This window comes from Lissotriton vulgaris, chromosome 3_1 (assembly GCF_964263255.1).
Source record: "Lissotriton vulgaris chromosome 3_1, aLisVul1.2, whole genome shotgun sequence".
Taxonomy (NCBI): Eukaryota; Metazoa; Chordata; class Amphibia; order Caudata; family Salamandridae; genus Lissotriton; species Lissotriton vulgaris.
This window is the reverse complement of record NC_141689.1, coordinates 2,020,962,567-2,020,978,370: the sequence shown is the minus strand read 5'-3', so window position 1 is coordinate 2,020,978,370 and position 15,804 is coordinate 2,020,962,567. Positions and strand designations below refer to the sequence as shown.

The window sequence follows — 15,804 nt, the reverse complement described above, 5'->3', positions numbered from 1 at the left end:
TGAATCGTTCTGTTTTTAACAGCATAACTATTATTGGGCTGAGTCCTAGAGCCAGATTATCTACGTTTATTTTAGTTTTTTGGGGGTATATTGGAAAAGGTGGACTGAATATCTATTTCAATAGTAGAACTAATCAGTGACATGTTATGATGAGGTACACATTTTTTTAACTGTGCACATTTCTCAGCTTTGAGCAATTTCTTCAATTGTTTCACTTTCTTTATTGACACATGGTAAAAGGGGTAGTTGGGGTACTTTTTCAATTGTGTGTCTAGTTCTTGAACTACTACTATGTTGGATAGTGTGAGGTTACTGCCTCCTAACTCTAGGGTGGGTGTCACTGTGACCTTTTCCCCACTGTATACAAGGTAGCCCAGCATCATTCCAGGCTGCAGGGCGCTTCAGGGATGGCTGTATTCCATATTGAGGAATCATTTTTGACAGTCTTGGACATTTGGCAAGCCCCCAGCTCCTTGACCATGCCTCCAGCTTCAGGCTTCCTCTCCTTATCACAGCCTTTTGCTTGGAGTTGTTGCAGTGCTGGTCCAATGGAGCATTGTTCTGGGGGGTATGTTCTCCAGTCCTTCTCTTTTAGTCCAGGCTCAGACTGGGTGATGGTGTTTACAGAGTGAAAAATTGGCTTCTTGGTTCTTCCACCCCTACATTTGGAATGTGGCTGGGTGTGAATTGGACTGCGGACCTCTCCCCTTTATGTTTACAGGTCCTGTTGTATTGGGGTGGGCTAATTCTCAGTTTGACCTAAGGTACACATATCCACATTGCCAGGCCAAAATAGGCTGGCCAATTAACCTTGTTGTGTCATTTGCCTGGTGCTCACTGAGTTTTTTCTTCTATGAAGCAAATCTGCACCATGGTGCCATGTTCCTCTGTATCCCTCTCTGCTGCCATCAAATCAGCTTCCCAGGTCCTTATGCCTTTTTTCTCAGTGATGTTACTATTCCAACGTCGGCCTCAGTGGTGATTGGACCTACTAAGTTGAGTTGTGCTTGGGTTGTCTGCGCAACTGGACCTCGAGTGGTCCCTCACTATGCCAGTGGTTGTGGTTTCCCTGGGTCCAGTTTTTGTGGCTTTGTACTTGCTTGCTATCGAGCACGGATCATGGCAGGTGAGCCTTTCCTTTAGAACTCTCACATGGCGGCATAGCCTAGGCAAGGGGCATCAGTGAAATTCCTGAATTTTGCTTGCAGTACTAATTTCTTTACAGAGGGTGACTATCTCAGGGAGTAGTATCCGCTTCAATAAGCACTGGGTGGAGGAAGGGAGAATCAGAGTAATGAAGATTGCTGGTAAGTACTCTGACCATCCATTATCCTTTTCCCATTGGCCCAGAAGAAAATATGTAATTTAAGCACTGCAATGGTGGCCATCTAATTTAATTTTTTTGTTTACACGCACCCTGATTAATGCAGTGTAACTTTTTGTATATCTGTGAAAGCCAAGGCAGGTCAGTGGAATTCCCAATAAATGTGAACCTGAATCTTTTGCAGTCTCGCAGTTTGCATTGTCTGACACTAAGATACTTTCCTTCACAACAGAAAGGTCATTCAAGACAGAAGAGCCGGCATGTACACATAAAACCACCCCATCAACCATATACCCTCTCTCTTCAATAACAAAATCAACCACTACACCTACATTTACAGCCTGTCAAAAAACAGTACACCAACTCTAAAACCACAACCCAAAGAACTGGCAAACATAATGTTATTTACCAGAAGGAAAATAAAAAAAGTCAAGGAAAGTTGTGAATGAATGATCATTAGGTTCCCTGATCATACCTTCTGCCAGAACCCTCCATGGCCCATTCAAACCGCCAAAACACAGCAGTTACAACACCACTACCCTCCACAAAAAACTCACACACACAAACTTCTGAATCCTCTACCTAAACAACCTTTTTTCCACCTCTACCCCAAGCTGAAACCCACCCACACCAAAATTACCTATCCCCCTATTCCTTCTCCCATACCACATCACACAATCACCTCAAAGCACAATGAAATGAAGAGCGAAGAAACACTACTGTGCTTACTCTCCAAAGCATCCTCCATGAACTAAGATTGCTTCATACTTTTTGGCGTACTCTCTTAAACCAAGAATCAAAAGAGTGAGGTAGAATTTAAAGTTCCAATCAACTTCCCTTAAATGAACATATAAAATCAAAAGAAGTGGATAAGTTGACTCGTCCACTCCTTTTAATTTTATGTACTCTCAAAAACCACACCACAGCTCACTTTTTATTACAGAAACATAGCTCAGCGAAGGATTTGCCCCTACATGCCACAAAGCCATCCCAGCTGAGTTTTGCCTCATTAACAAGAATAGTATTGGCAAAATTGGAGGAGGTCTGGTCGTCATCCATAAAACAATCACTAAAAATAACACAAATTGAAAACGCCACTATGGACAGCTGAGAATCCTTGATGATAAGATGTCACCCTACTCCAACTATAACGTATTCCTTTCTTTAATATATAGACCACCACCCAGCAATACAAACTTTAAAGATCACTTATAGTGTCCAAGATCTGTACATCTGGACCACTAAAATGTATACATTCTAGGGTAAATCAACATATGGTTTTCAAGACTAATCTAAACACAGCAACGGTTATCACAACCAACCTTGAAGCCTTAAAGCTCTAACAAACCGGCTAAACTCACTCCACTGGGCACACTGTAGACGTCATATTTGCACCTTTAGGCCAAGCTGCAGTCACAGACAACAGTACAGGAGCCACCATAACATCATCATCATTTTCAATATCAACACACATATCCATGACAACACTTCAAAGACACCAAAAACCAACAACAACAAACACTCACACAGACAATAGAAAAACTAGACATTCACAAACTCAGTTCCCAACTTGAATGAACCCCAATAAACATGTGATCAAACAAATACAACGTTCTACAACTACATCTGCAGGGCACTAGACAAACAGATTCCAATAAAGTTCAAATCTAGGAATGATCACGAAAAGAACATCTCATGAAATAATGACAACATCAAAAGAATGAAAACACAGCTCAACAGACTAAAACACAAGTGGAGAAAACCAAAAGATGAAACAGACAAAAGCAAACTACCACAATATAATGGAACCTATTGAAGAGCCATCAGAAACACAAAATAGCAACACTACTCTACACGTGTGACTGAAGCAAATGGTCCTTTTTAAGAACTTCACAAAATGTAGCAATATTTTCCAACACAGAGTGCCAAAACACAGAAACACCACAATGGCAGGATTTCTGTGACAAAATTTCTATTGAATTGATCTCACAAATAAAAAACTAGGAAATTACCTAAAGGAGAACAGTGACAACACAACCAACCAACATAGAAAGAGACTAAAGTAATCTTCCATCATTACATTCAAAACACCCTCAGAAAAAGATATTCCCTACAATATCATCGTCAGCAGACCATCAGGATCACCTTTAGACCTGACACCTCCTATCATCTTTAATGATATCCCTATCACAACCTGTGTGGGAGAGGAAGCTAGAACCTTATTCAACAAGTTCCTGGAACTAGGTTCATTCCCATCTGAGCTGAAACCCTTTAACATTAGGCAACAACTCAAAAAGAAAAATGTCATTCAATCCAACGCAGCAAACAACAGGCCTATATCAAATGCACCATTCTTAGGAAAAATATTTGAAAGAGTAATGTTCAACCAAGTTTCGCATTTTACAGAAGATAATGACAATGTCACACCAACAGCATAGAGGCAGCTATCATCTCAATATGGGATGATCTACAACTCACAGTGGATAGGAACAGCATGACCAGCCTGTTGCTTCTAAATTTGTTGGCTGCATTTGACACAGTCCCCCACCACACGCTATTAAAAAGACTCCTCATCTTGGGGTACATACATACATACAAATGCTCTAAATGGATTGCTTCTTATCTCAGAGACAAAGTGCAGTTCAGCTAACATTTTTCACATCAGCTCCTCACACCCAACCTTGTGCCTTCCTCCCTCAAAGGGTCCATCAGATTCCCTCTATTGATGAACACTTTGCTAACCCCTTACCAAACCTGATTAAACCATCTAACCACACCTGATACAACTAAGCAGATGCCAAGAAAATCATTGTAAAAATGAATGTCACAACAGACCTCTACAACTCAAAACTTGATGACTGTGTTTGTGCCATTAACACATAGATGATGAATAAGCATATAATGCTTCAAAGACTGAGAATATGATCCGAGAACAATGACAGAAAAGCCATAATGCCCAAGAGCTTGAGGCCCATCCAACAACATCAAGCAAAGTAATAACAAAGAAGTAACCATGGATTGAGACCTATCCCCGATTCCAAATGGTAACCTCACAAAAAGTGCATTCTATACAGAAACATTGTGCCACATCTTCCCAACCTTGGATACCAACAGAAACTTAAGCTCTCCAAGCTTGACTATGCCAACAGCCTATAACTTGGTGCACCCAGATACATTATACAGAAAATACAACTCATCCAGAATGCAGCTGCACGACTTCTTCTCTGCCTTCACCCAAGAGAACTCACAACTCAAGTCTTGCAATCACTCCACTAGCTACGTGTAGCTAGAAGGACAATGTTCAAGGCAATCTACATTGTAGACAGAGCCTCGCACGCAAAAATATCACTATACCTACAAGGTGAATTCAAGGAAAACAAACAGGACACTGGGCTTCAGTCTTGCAACACTTATCATACCATCTTACCATAAGAAATCCACAGAAGGTACTGCATTTGCACTTCATTCTCAGTATAAGCTTCCAAGCCTTGGAACTCACTACCAGCCAATGGTCAAAGCATCCAAGAGCATTTACACTTCAGAAGACAGTTGAAAACATGGCTATTTCCAATTTAATTAAATCATCCCACATGCCAGGGATAGATCCGAAAAGACAATTGCACCTTCAAGTTCAATCTTTAGCTTACAACCCAGAAACAGGCAACAACCCAACCAGCAAACTACTTTCTATATGCAAGTAATTAAAGAAGGGCTGATCTATGGTTCCCCTGGGTATTGTATAGTTATGTCAATTCATATATAACATTTCTTGCCCACACTAATACTAACGCATTGGGGAGATGATGTAGCCTTATGGCTAGAGCGGTCGACCTCGAAGTTGGGGAATCGGGTTCGAGTCTTGGCAACGACGCTCAACATCCTGTGACTCTGGGCAAATCACTTAATCTCCCAGTGCCTAACAAAATTAAATGTGTCCTCATGTAACAAAACTGATGCTCGTGTAAAGCGCTCTAATATACAATGTCTCAGGTCTAGTTTGCGCTATATAAAACTCTAAAAAAAAATTTTTTAAATGCAATAACTTTCAGCAGTTGGCAGCCAACTGTAACGTACTCCTTTTACACTCATATATGACACCTCTGCTACAGGGCTTGTCTATCACCAGTATTGACCAGACAATAAACCAGCCATCTTCAAATGAACAGGTATGGAACAAATGAAGAGATCTGCTACATATGGCTGGTCAATCGGGAGACTTTAATCTGTAGGTCTCAACTATACACAATCGCTTCTTTAAATCTTACAATGGCTCCCAGATATGGAATGATGGTAACAACGCCCATTCCAGGAGATCTCTTCAACCATGCCAGCTCAGGACCAAAACTATAAACAAAATTTCAGGCTGGGCAACCCAGTGCAGTAACCAGCAAGGTAGAAGATGATCATTCCATAAAAAGACCTGCAGAGCTGTTCCAAGCTGCCAGTTTACTGAAAACCATAAACTGCACATTTATCTCACATACCTCATCATCCACCACACCTCTAATCCCATAACATGATAACCACACCTTGTGGTCATCACGACGACATGGAAACAATTCTCACACAGGATCACAAAACAAAGACAACAACATTCCAGGCAGAGACCCTACCTGAAGTAGCTTGATGCTTCTGTAGGCAAGTACTTCTGGGCCCCACATAGGGGTAGTAAGTGCTAAATAACTACTGCAATACAATATAACAGGTTTACCTTGTACATTTCTTTCGATATGTTATAGTTTTCGACACTATGTTCATACTGTTTTCCAATGGTGAGACCAGGATACCTGTTTAAAAGACATTAATAATGTTGATCAGGATTAAATGCATTTGCTTGGTTAAAAAAGGTATAATTACCTCATAAAAGGTTGCTAATACTCTTACCCATATCCTGTGCCATGCTTTGATGGGTTTGTGTAGAAGTTTTTTCCTGGTGCCTTATATTCACCTCTAGCTTTAGATTCTGCACTAAAAGCTGGCACTGAGCCGCCAAACGTCCCATAGTAACTCCCCAATCCAGATCTTAAAGGGAATAACAAAGAAAAACAAGAACAAATATGAGAATTGATTTGAGCGTAATTTTTTATAACTAATGCTAATGGGATTTATAAAGCGCACAAATACCCGGGGGTGTCTTGGCGCTAATGAACATCCTCTCCTCCAACAAATGCAAACACTCACAAAACCCTCTCCAAGGGAGAGTTGTTCACTTGATATGTGCATTATTGAATCACACCAGTGAGTGCAGTGCCTATAAATTGAAATGTATTAAAACGATTAGATAACGGCTGAATAGCATCAGGCAGACATGTTTCAAAAGAATCTAAAAGTGATGTGTAAAATAGGCTCCTGTGCTACCTACACTATTTAGGCATTAGCAAGCATTTTCTGACACTTCCTTTTTCAGGACTCAGGCAGCTGTTCTTTTAAGTACCAGCAACAATTCCTCTGCGTTCAATCAGTCAATCAGATAGCTTTATTCGAACACTAAATACAATCATAAAAAGTGAGTACTTAAAATCACACTTGATTTTAAAACTATTAAAATAATGCATTGAAATCCTGGCCATATTATGCTATAAAATCAAAAGATCATAAGACTCCTAATGCGGAGAGCAATTGAAAAAGAAATGAGCTAACACTAAAACAAATCAGTGGTGAGCTCAGGGACTGTAAGTACAGTAGGGAGTGTGTGCATCTGGTTATCCCTGAGCCCTCAATACTCGGAGTAGAATCTACAGGAAAAACACAAAATGCAGCAAACTGTGGAGAACTTTCGTTGCATGGGCAAACAAGGATGGTAGAGGATTCATATTGCCCCAGAGGAAACCTGGCTGCCATCAAATATAACCAAGCCTAAATTTAGTTAGGAGGACTCTGTCCCATGTGGCAGTCACAAACTCCAAATATGGTTCGAAATCCAGGGTAGTTTGGAATAAAATGTATTCCTTATTCTGAGTATTAATTCATTCTCCTTCTTCACTTTCTTGCTGCCCCATTTCGGGAAACAATTGCGTCAGCTGGAGTCTGTCATCCTTACATAGCCCTTCCGGCCTGTTGAAGCAATTCTGCCTAACCAGTAAGTAACACATCCACTTAACATAGGCCAGCCACGGAATTTGTAGACTCATGTTACATGATAAACAATCCTCAGTGATATCCCTGTTAAGTAGGGCTTGCGAATTGATCCAAATAGAGCACCATAGTAGCAATAGGGCCAAGTAGATACAATTCTCAACATACTCCAAGTAATATAAACCTTGGGCTACATGGCAGGAAGCCTAAAAGCCTTCAACATACTATGTTTTCCTCCACTTGTATGCTAGAGGCCTTGTTGTAGCTCCAGGTTCTCAAGCCATAAGCTAGAACTGGAAGACATTTCCTCCGATAAACTTCTAATAAGGAGGCAATAGGTTTTTTCTAGCTCTGCATATACATTACAGCCAAGACCCCTGGGAATCGAAAGTAATCCCAAGATAAGAAAATTAACTAACTCTTGTTATTTATTGGTTTGCCATCTATAGTCAATGTCAGCATTTTGACATTCCTTGGTCCGCATGCAATTAAAAAGGTCTTAGTCAGGGGCGTAACAAAGGCCCCCGCAGCCTCCGTGGTGCAGAAGGCTGCGGGGGGACCCAAGGCTAACCCCTACTGGAGGGGGCCCCCTCAGCCCATACCTATGTGAGTGTGAGGGTCCCCTTCGGTATATTTTGCAGGCCCCCCCCCCCCCCTCACGTTATTGTTACGCCACTGGTCATAGTGGAATTCACAGCCAGCTTCAAAGAGACCATAAAGTCGATGTAGCTTTCTATTAACAGTTTCAGGGATTTTTGAGTTCTGGCAAGCAACACCGCATCATCTGCATACGTTAGGGCAGGGATAGGAATATTTGTAATCATGAGAATGACTAGTCTCTTGATCAACAGAGCCTCCTCTAATCCACAAACAACCAATAGGAAAAGTATTGTGGCAAGGACACACCCTTGACGCACCCCTTGACGTGCTGCAAATAAATTGGTGCATTTACCGCCAGGTCCATATTTGACAGTGTCGGATAGGTCATAATGTAGGGCCCTCAAGAACTCAACAAGGCCTTTTTTGATCCATAAGCTCTCCAACTTATCCCACAATTTGGACCTCACCACGCTATCAAAAGTGCAGGTGAGGTCCATGAATGCTAGAAAAATAGATCCTTGCTTTGCTACAGTATATTGGTTGATTATGATTGCCCTTTTACTGCAAAACAATGTTCATTCTCTCCCAGTTCCACCGGTATCACAACACAATACTTCCTTGCACAGTACTACCTGTCAAGGCTGTTGAACAGCCACCGTTCACTGCCATTATTCTGGACTCAGGGCGTGCTTTATCTTTTTAAATGTAAATGCGGAATGCCTGTATGTTTTGTTATTTCTCATGATACTACAATCATATGCTATACATCATGTGATATTGTTGTTTTGTTTACATCTGAAAACGATAATTAAAGTATCAACCCCTTGGGCGAGGGCGCGATTCTGCGCCTGTGCGGGCGATTTAGAGAGTGGGCGGGTTCATGACGGCCCCCAGCCATCATCAGCACACGCCCACCGTGATGCATGACGGCCGGGGGCCGTCATCAGCATGGAAGGGGTTAAAAAAATAACAATTATTGGTTAATTATGAAATGCATATTGAGGCATTGATCCATTATTCCCAGCTGCACTCTAAATCCTTACTGGTGTCTAGAGAGAATGTCATTGTCCTCCAACCAGATTATCAGCCTTTCTAAAATTATCTTTCCCACCATCTTGACCGTGGAGTCTATAAGAGATTTTGGCCAATAACAACTGGGATTACTTCAAGAGCCTTTTTTAAATAGTGGAACAATTATGGTAGGTCTCCACAATTGAGGCAGGGCATTTTTGCATGCCAGGTTAAAAAAATTCATAATAGGAGGAGCCCATAGTTCCATATTTGACTTTTATAGATCCATTGGGACATCATCAGGTCCAGGAGCTTTGTTCAAAGGGCTGATGTGATTGCCTCAACAACTTCTTCTAAGGAGAACTCAATTTCCAGCTAGAATTTAGTGCAAAATTGATTTGCGCCCCGCTGGACTGTATACCTGAGAAAAATGACCCAACCATTTGTCAAGACGTATACTGTTGTCCAGTGATGAGTTACAACCATTAGGCAAATTACTTTTATTTGCCTATGCCAGAACCTACTGGCATTTTTAACCTTACATGCAGTAATTAAATTATCCCATACTTGGTAGTGTCCACTTTCTTTTTCCTCAAGATTAGTTTGTAGTCTTTCCTGCAGTTGGCTATTTCCGCACAATCCCTAGGGACAGCTTGAAGGGCACAATTTAACAAATACAAGGAACCCTACACTCCCTATCAAAGTAGGGCAGAGATCCTTTTCCCATAATATTGACTATTTTTTCAAATAAGCGTTGATAAATAGCCCTAACCTTTTGGAGTCCTCAACTGTGGAAGAAAGGGTTAGCTCATTTGAAAGACATGTATTTACCAGTGGTAGTTTGATCAGTGTATAACTTGAACACAAATTTTGGGAAGTAAGCATGGAGACTTGGGTTGATACCTTATCAGGCCCTGGTCTCAAAATTGCCACCCCTGACGTTTTTAATATCGAAAGAGTTGACCGACAAATTAGTAGGGACGGTGGAGCTGCGAAAGTTTATCACAAACATATAAAGGCCACTTTTCAACCTATCACCCAGCTTGATTGTGAATCCCTTATTTTCAATTTGAAATTCAACAATACCAATTCCTTTCATGGCCTTCTTATTTATCATCCACCTGGCCCTAGTGGCGAATGTATTCAAACTGTGCAGGACTTCATGGAATCTTGAATTAATCTCTCCAACTTCACCATTAGGGGTGATTTTAATTTTGACTTAGAGCTCCTTGGCAATACAGATACTGAACATCTAGTGGGCAACTTAAAATTTGATCTTAATCAGATCATAAACAAACTTAACCACCAGGCCAATCATATTCTAGATTGAGTATTCACTAATAATGCAGACTTAGGTCAAGAAAAACTTCTGCCTCTAGTATGGACAGAAGACAAGACAATGTTTCTTACACTTAAAGTTCCCTGTAATAATTGTTCAAGTTCGAATACTTACGGCACATGTTCAAATTTAGTTATTGGAAAAACATTGACTTTCGGGAACTTAATAGCATTCTTTCAAACTCTTGCCCAGCTTTAGATAATAATGTTGAAATCGCAGCAGTGAGTTATGTAAACAGGATAGACTCCGAAGTATCATTGCCAGACCCTGAGAAAACAGCAATTAGTCACAGGAAGTGGCTCTCAGTCCCTTGTTTCTCACAGAAACTAAAATATCTAAAACAGAAATGTAGATATCAAGAACGCAGGCGGGGGAAAGAATATCCTTCTGAAGAAACAATTAAATACAAACTGCTACTTAATGAGTGTAAGGCTCTAATAATCGCAGTGAAATCCAAATACTTCACTGAAAGAATTAGCTCCGACAAAGTCTCTACTAGAAAGCTATTTAACCACATGGCTGCTGGGCGTTTCCCCCCCCCCTGTGCTGGAAAATGCCATTTTAGTGGCACCATGACGAGCTCAGCTCGTCATCAGCACACGACACCCGTGGGTGATGACGAGCTGAGCTCGTCATCAGCATCGAAAGGGTTAAAGCAGTCAAATTTTTGTCTAATTTTAGTAATGGTAGAACTTTTAATCCTGATCAGTACTTCTACAACAAATTGGCTGAGTTTTTTCAGGCCAAAATGAATCCTATCTTCCAGAATTTCACCCTCAATCTTAATACTGCTTCTGCAGTTGAGCATATTTTACCTTCCACTTTTTCAGAATCTTAAGAACCCAATATTTGTACTGATCAAAATAGTTTTGACAAATTCACTCTTCTCACTTTGGAGAAAGAAGTCGAACTCACTAACTCCACGAAGTCTGGGGGTCCCTCTGGCCCCTGTCCTCCTCATGTTCTACATGAGGTCTCTAGTACAGTGTCTATTTTACGGAAATAATAAATACAACTTTGACTGTAGGACAATTACCAGCTCTCTGGGAAAAAAGATCTGATACTCCCTCTGATAAAAAAGCCCTTGTTACACTCTTAGGATGTGAAAAGTTACCGACCTATATCCCGCCTCCCTTTATCAGCTAAGATTCTGGACATGGCTATGGTTGCGGAAATCCTATCTTTTTTAGACTCAAACCATCTTCTTGACTCCTTGCAATATGGCTTCAGAGCTAATCATTTTACGGAGTCAGCCTTAGTGGCAGCTACTGAGAAAATAAGAAGGGTGGCCGACAAGGGTGGTAAAACAGCATTTATTTCATTAGATCTATCCTCCGCTTTTTACATGGTCAACCGCTCACTTCTTATTAACCGGCTAGAGACAATAGTTTTCAGAGATGCAGCATTGACTGTTTCGCTCTTTTTTGTGTAATAGGGTTCAGGTGGTGGCTCTTGGAGACCTCCTCTCTGCTCTTTCTCCCTTTTATGCGGGGTGCCTCAGGGGTCTTCCCTTAGCCCCACACTTTTTTATATCTATGCCACACCCCCGGCCAATCTTATCAGCAGCAATGGTTTTGCAGTAATGTCCTAAGCAGACGACGCACAAATTGTGGTGTTGATATCTTCTGAAGTCGAGGAGGTGGCTAAAAATGTTTTAACTGCATGGCTCACATTGTGAGATGAATGCAGAGAAACTGCTTGAAATTAAACTCAGTTAAAACTGAGTTTATTACTCTTTTGAAATGACTACAGCTTTTGGACCTCTTCGTGGTGGCCGTCCAATGTTGGTTCTCTTCCCTCCCCAGTTCAAAAGGCCAAAAATGTGGGAGTGGTATTTGTCACTAAACTATACTTCTCAGACCAAATAAACCAAACCACTTTCTCTTGTTTCTTTTTGCTTATGATTCGAAGGAAGATTTTTTCTTTTATTCCTTCACAAGAAGGTTATTGTAGCACTTGTTATCACAAGGATCTATCACTGGAATGCCTTGTATATGGGTGAAAAAGCTTAAATCTCCCCAGAATGCAGCAGCCAGGCAACTGTTGAAAATTCCGAAATTTGATTCTGTTTTCTCAATCCTTGCAGAGCCTTCACTGGCTGTCAGTCAGTGAAAGGATTAATTTTAAAGCACTATGGGCCAGAGGTGTTCAGACTCAATAGAGGGACCAGGCAGGGATGCCCGCTTTCTCCACTCCTGTTTGCCTTGGCCCTGGAACCCCTAGCATCCTGGGTGAAGAGGGACTTAAATGGGCTGAATCGTTAGAGGACCACATCTCCTTATATGCGAACGACATACTGTTGTTTTCAACATCCCCAAACCTCTCTTACAGCAGTGCTCGCCATCTTCGCCATCTTTGGCAGATACTCAGGGTAGTCAATTAATTGGGTCAAGTCAGTATCATACGTCTTAAAGGGACCCCTCAGGGGCCTTCCCAGGAATTGCCCAATACAGATCACCACACAGGGCTTCAAATACCTCGGCATCTATATCACTTCTGATCCCTCAGATAGATTTGCTAAGAGCCTACTCTCTCCCTTACAGAGACTGAAGAAGGATTCGGAGCGTTGGATGACGCTTCCGCTCTTGATGCTGGGCAGAGCATCCTTATTCAACATGATGTCCTTACCCCGGTTCCTATCCGCCCTGCAAAATTCATTAGATCTGGTTCCCACAAGCTACTTTAAAGAAATCAAGAGTCTACAACGCCGTTTACTCTGGAATGGGAAGCCACGGATAGCATTTCCTAAACTGAATCTCACCTGGTACGATGGGGGTATCGCCCTCCCTGATCTTAAAAAATATTACTGGGCAATAGGGTACTATCTGGAGGGAACTACCAACGTGCGCTCTATTCAAGCGCCAGAAAGGACCGCCTAACCGGACCAACCAAGCATTCGGTGCAAATTTCACAGGCAGCTAACAAAAGTATGGGGTGGAACCGTAGGGCGACTCGGGCTACTCTATTATGGGATTCGGAGCAGCTTGGGAATTTATTCTCGTCTGAAGGTTTTGACAAGTGGGACCTCATAGTTATATCAAAAATAGGCGACTTATGGATAAAGGGTGAGGTCAAGTCATTTTCAGCCCTGCAACAGGAATATGATCTTGCACCTACAGAATATTTCAGATACTTACAGGTCCGTCACCAGTTGCAATCCTGTCTCCAGAGGGGAGATGTCCCCCAGACTCCTCACCCTTTGAGGAGAGACTCCTTGATGGATACTTACCAACAAAGGCCATATCACTCACCTACAAAAAGTTAGGGAATCACACCGGAGATCCACTCTTGAAACTGCGGGAAAAGTGGGATAATACTCGACGATGAAGACTGGGCAATAGCGGTAGCTTCACCACAGGAGGTAGCCCTTGCAGCAAGGCTGAGGCTAGTGCAACTTAAAATCTTGCACCGAATCTACATCGCAGGGCCCTGTATGGTGCAAATGGGAAGAGCAGCAGATGGTACATGTACAAAGGGGTGTGGGATGAAAGCACATTCCTCCACATACTGTGTGAATGCACATTTGTGCAGAGGTATTGGAAGAAGATACAAGAGGTGATGGGCAAAGTGTTAATGCACGCAGTCCCTCTTCAGGCTAAGAGATGTCTCCTGAATGTGTGGGAACCCACGGATCTAAACCATGCACGTTTCACCTGGGTTAAGAGATGTCTCCTGAATGTGTGGGAACCCACGGATCTAAACCATGCACGTTTCACCTGGGTTAAGAGATGTCTCCTGAATGTGTGGGAACCCACGGATCTAAACCATGCACGTTTCACCTGGGTTACGTTGGGGTTGACGATAGCGAAAAGTAACATAGCTCAGAAATGGGGGGGGAGCACAGGCACCTGCCTTGTCCGCATGGAAGAGGGATATCGACTGTTGCATGGTCCGTGAAAAGTATGTATATGTAGCCAGGGGATGTCCCAAAAAATGGTCCCTCATTTGGAATGACTGGAACGAGTATAGAGGGAACATTTGTATTCCACCACTACTGCCAGCTCAAGATGAATCACTGTAGATATGATCCACGTTACCGATTGTTATGAAATTGTGCACTATTAGCTGGGATAGAACCATGTCATAATGAGAAATGTGAATGTACTGCGATATGCCTTGTGATGTTGATTCCTACTGTTAATAAAATGAATTTAAAATAAAAAAAGACTCTGGATCAGACTCGGAGGATGATGACCCTGGCCCACCTGCCCAAAAGCAAATCAAGAGAAGAAAAGCAGCAGAGGGTAGCAGAGGGGAGAAGACGCAGGAACCACATACCCAGACATTATTTTGCAAGGTAAGATATATACATTGACACAATAGCCTCTACAAATGACAATAGAAAATGTAGATCTCACAAAAAAAATCCCCTTATTTTTAGGGCACACAAAAAACCTTGGTGGACAATCCGTCCATCATCTTCAGCATAACACAACTAAAATGTACATGTTGTGTGGTCACTCCACCACTAGCATAAAGATTAATTGGCACATTGACAGCCACAGTTATTTCTTCTGTCTATGTTCGGCAGAGGAGAATCTGGCAGGTGGAATGACAGGCTGAAAAGCTGCTGCTCCTACGCTGCATTTGTGTGGCTGCAGCACAGACACTACTGCGTCTAGACACCACACTGTCTGCTGCCTCTCCTGTTCCTCCAATGGCAATGGTGGCGGTGTGTATCGCCTCAATTGTTGCTGTTATTTGTGGCTGCCCTCGCGCAACATCAACACTGTAGTGGCCCATTTCAACCTGCAGGCCCAGGGTGCGCTTTGTGTGTTGGATGGTTGCCTGCGCCATCCTCCCAATTGCCCTGGCCATTGCCTCCATCCTATTTGCCCGGCCACGCTCCATGCACTTTTGTTGCCCTCTCTCCTCTGACAGCACCGTACACAGTTCCCAATTGCCCCTTTAAGGGCCTCAAATTTCTCATCAAGCTGTGCCTGGTTGCTAGCCAGTAATGTTGTCAAATGTTTTGTATTTGTTGCAGTCGCGGAACCTTCAGCATGGCCTGCTCAAGACCACCAAAAACGCCTGATCCTGCCTGGGAGTGAGTGTCAAGCCATGTTTGAAGACGCCTTCTTGCTTGTTGCATTGGACGCAGGTGCCAGACCCTGGTGACAGGACTGCGTTGGATTGTGGCTGGCTGATGGGATGCTGAGGCCTTAATCGCAGTAGGCTGTGGTGAGTTGGATGTAGCACTGCCCTGGACATGGGAACAACTTGGCTGACTCCCTGTTGCTCCATCATGCCCTTCCTCCATCTGGCCCTGCTCCCGGTCTTTGCCTGCATCATCAGGCCTTTCCTTTCCTCCCAGAGGTGTATCTATGTGGCAAAAGGGGAGATATTATGTTATTCAGCTTACGTCAGGCCTTAACTTCACTGTTTATGTCACTGACTATGTTTCCCATAATGCACCAGATGTGACATTCTCGTCATGTAAATGGAGCACCTAGGT

At 42.5% G+C, this 15,804-nt stretch overlaps 1 protein-coding gene across 3 annotated transcripts in view; it reads right to left on the bottom strand.

Annotated features, from left to right (window-relative positions):
- The window catches only part of CFAP96 (cilia and flagella associated protein 96), a 203,747-nt gene that overhangs the window by 98,240 nt on the left and 89,703 nt on the right, over positions 1–15,804 (bottom strand). For all 3 annotated transcript variants that reach the window (XM_086962508.1, XM_086962507.1, XM_086962509.1), the window contains exons 4-5: positions 6,209–6,346; positions 6,036–6,111 (exon numbers count right to left, since the gene is read on the bottom strand). In XM_086962508.1, the coding sequence (XP_086818634.1) occupies positions 6,036–6,111; positions 6,209–6,346 (214 nt within the window). The remainder of the gene's footprint in view (positions 1–6,035; positions 6,112–6,208; positions 6,347–15,804) is intronic.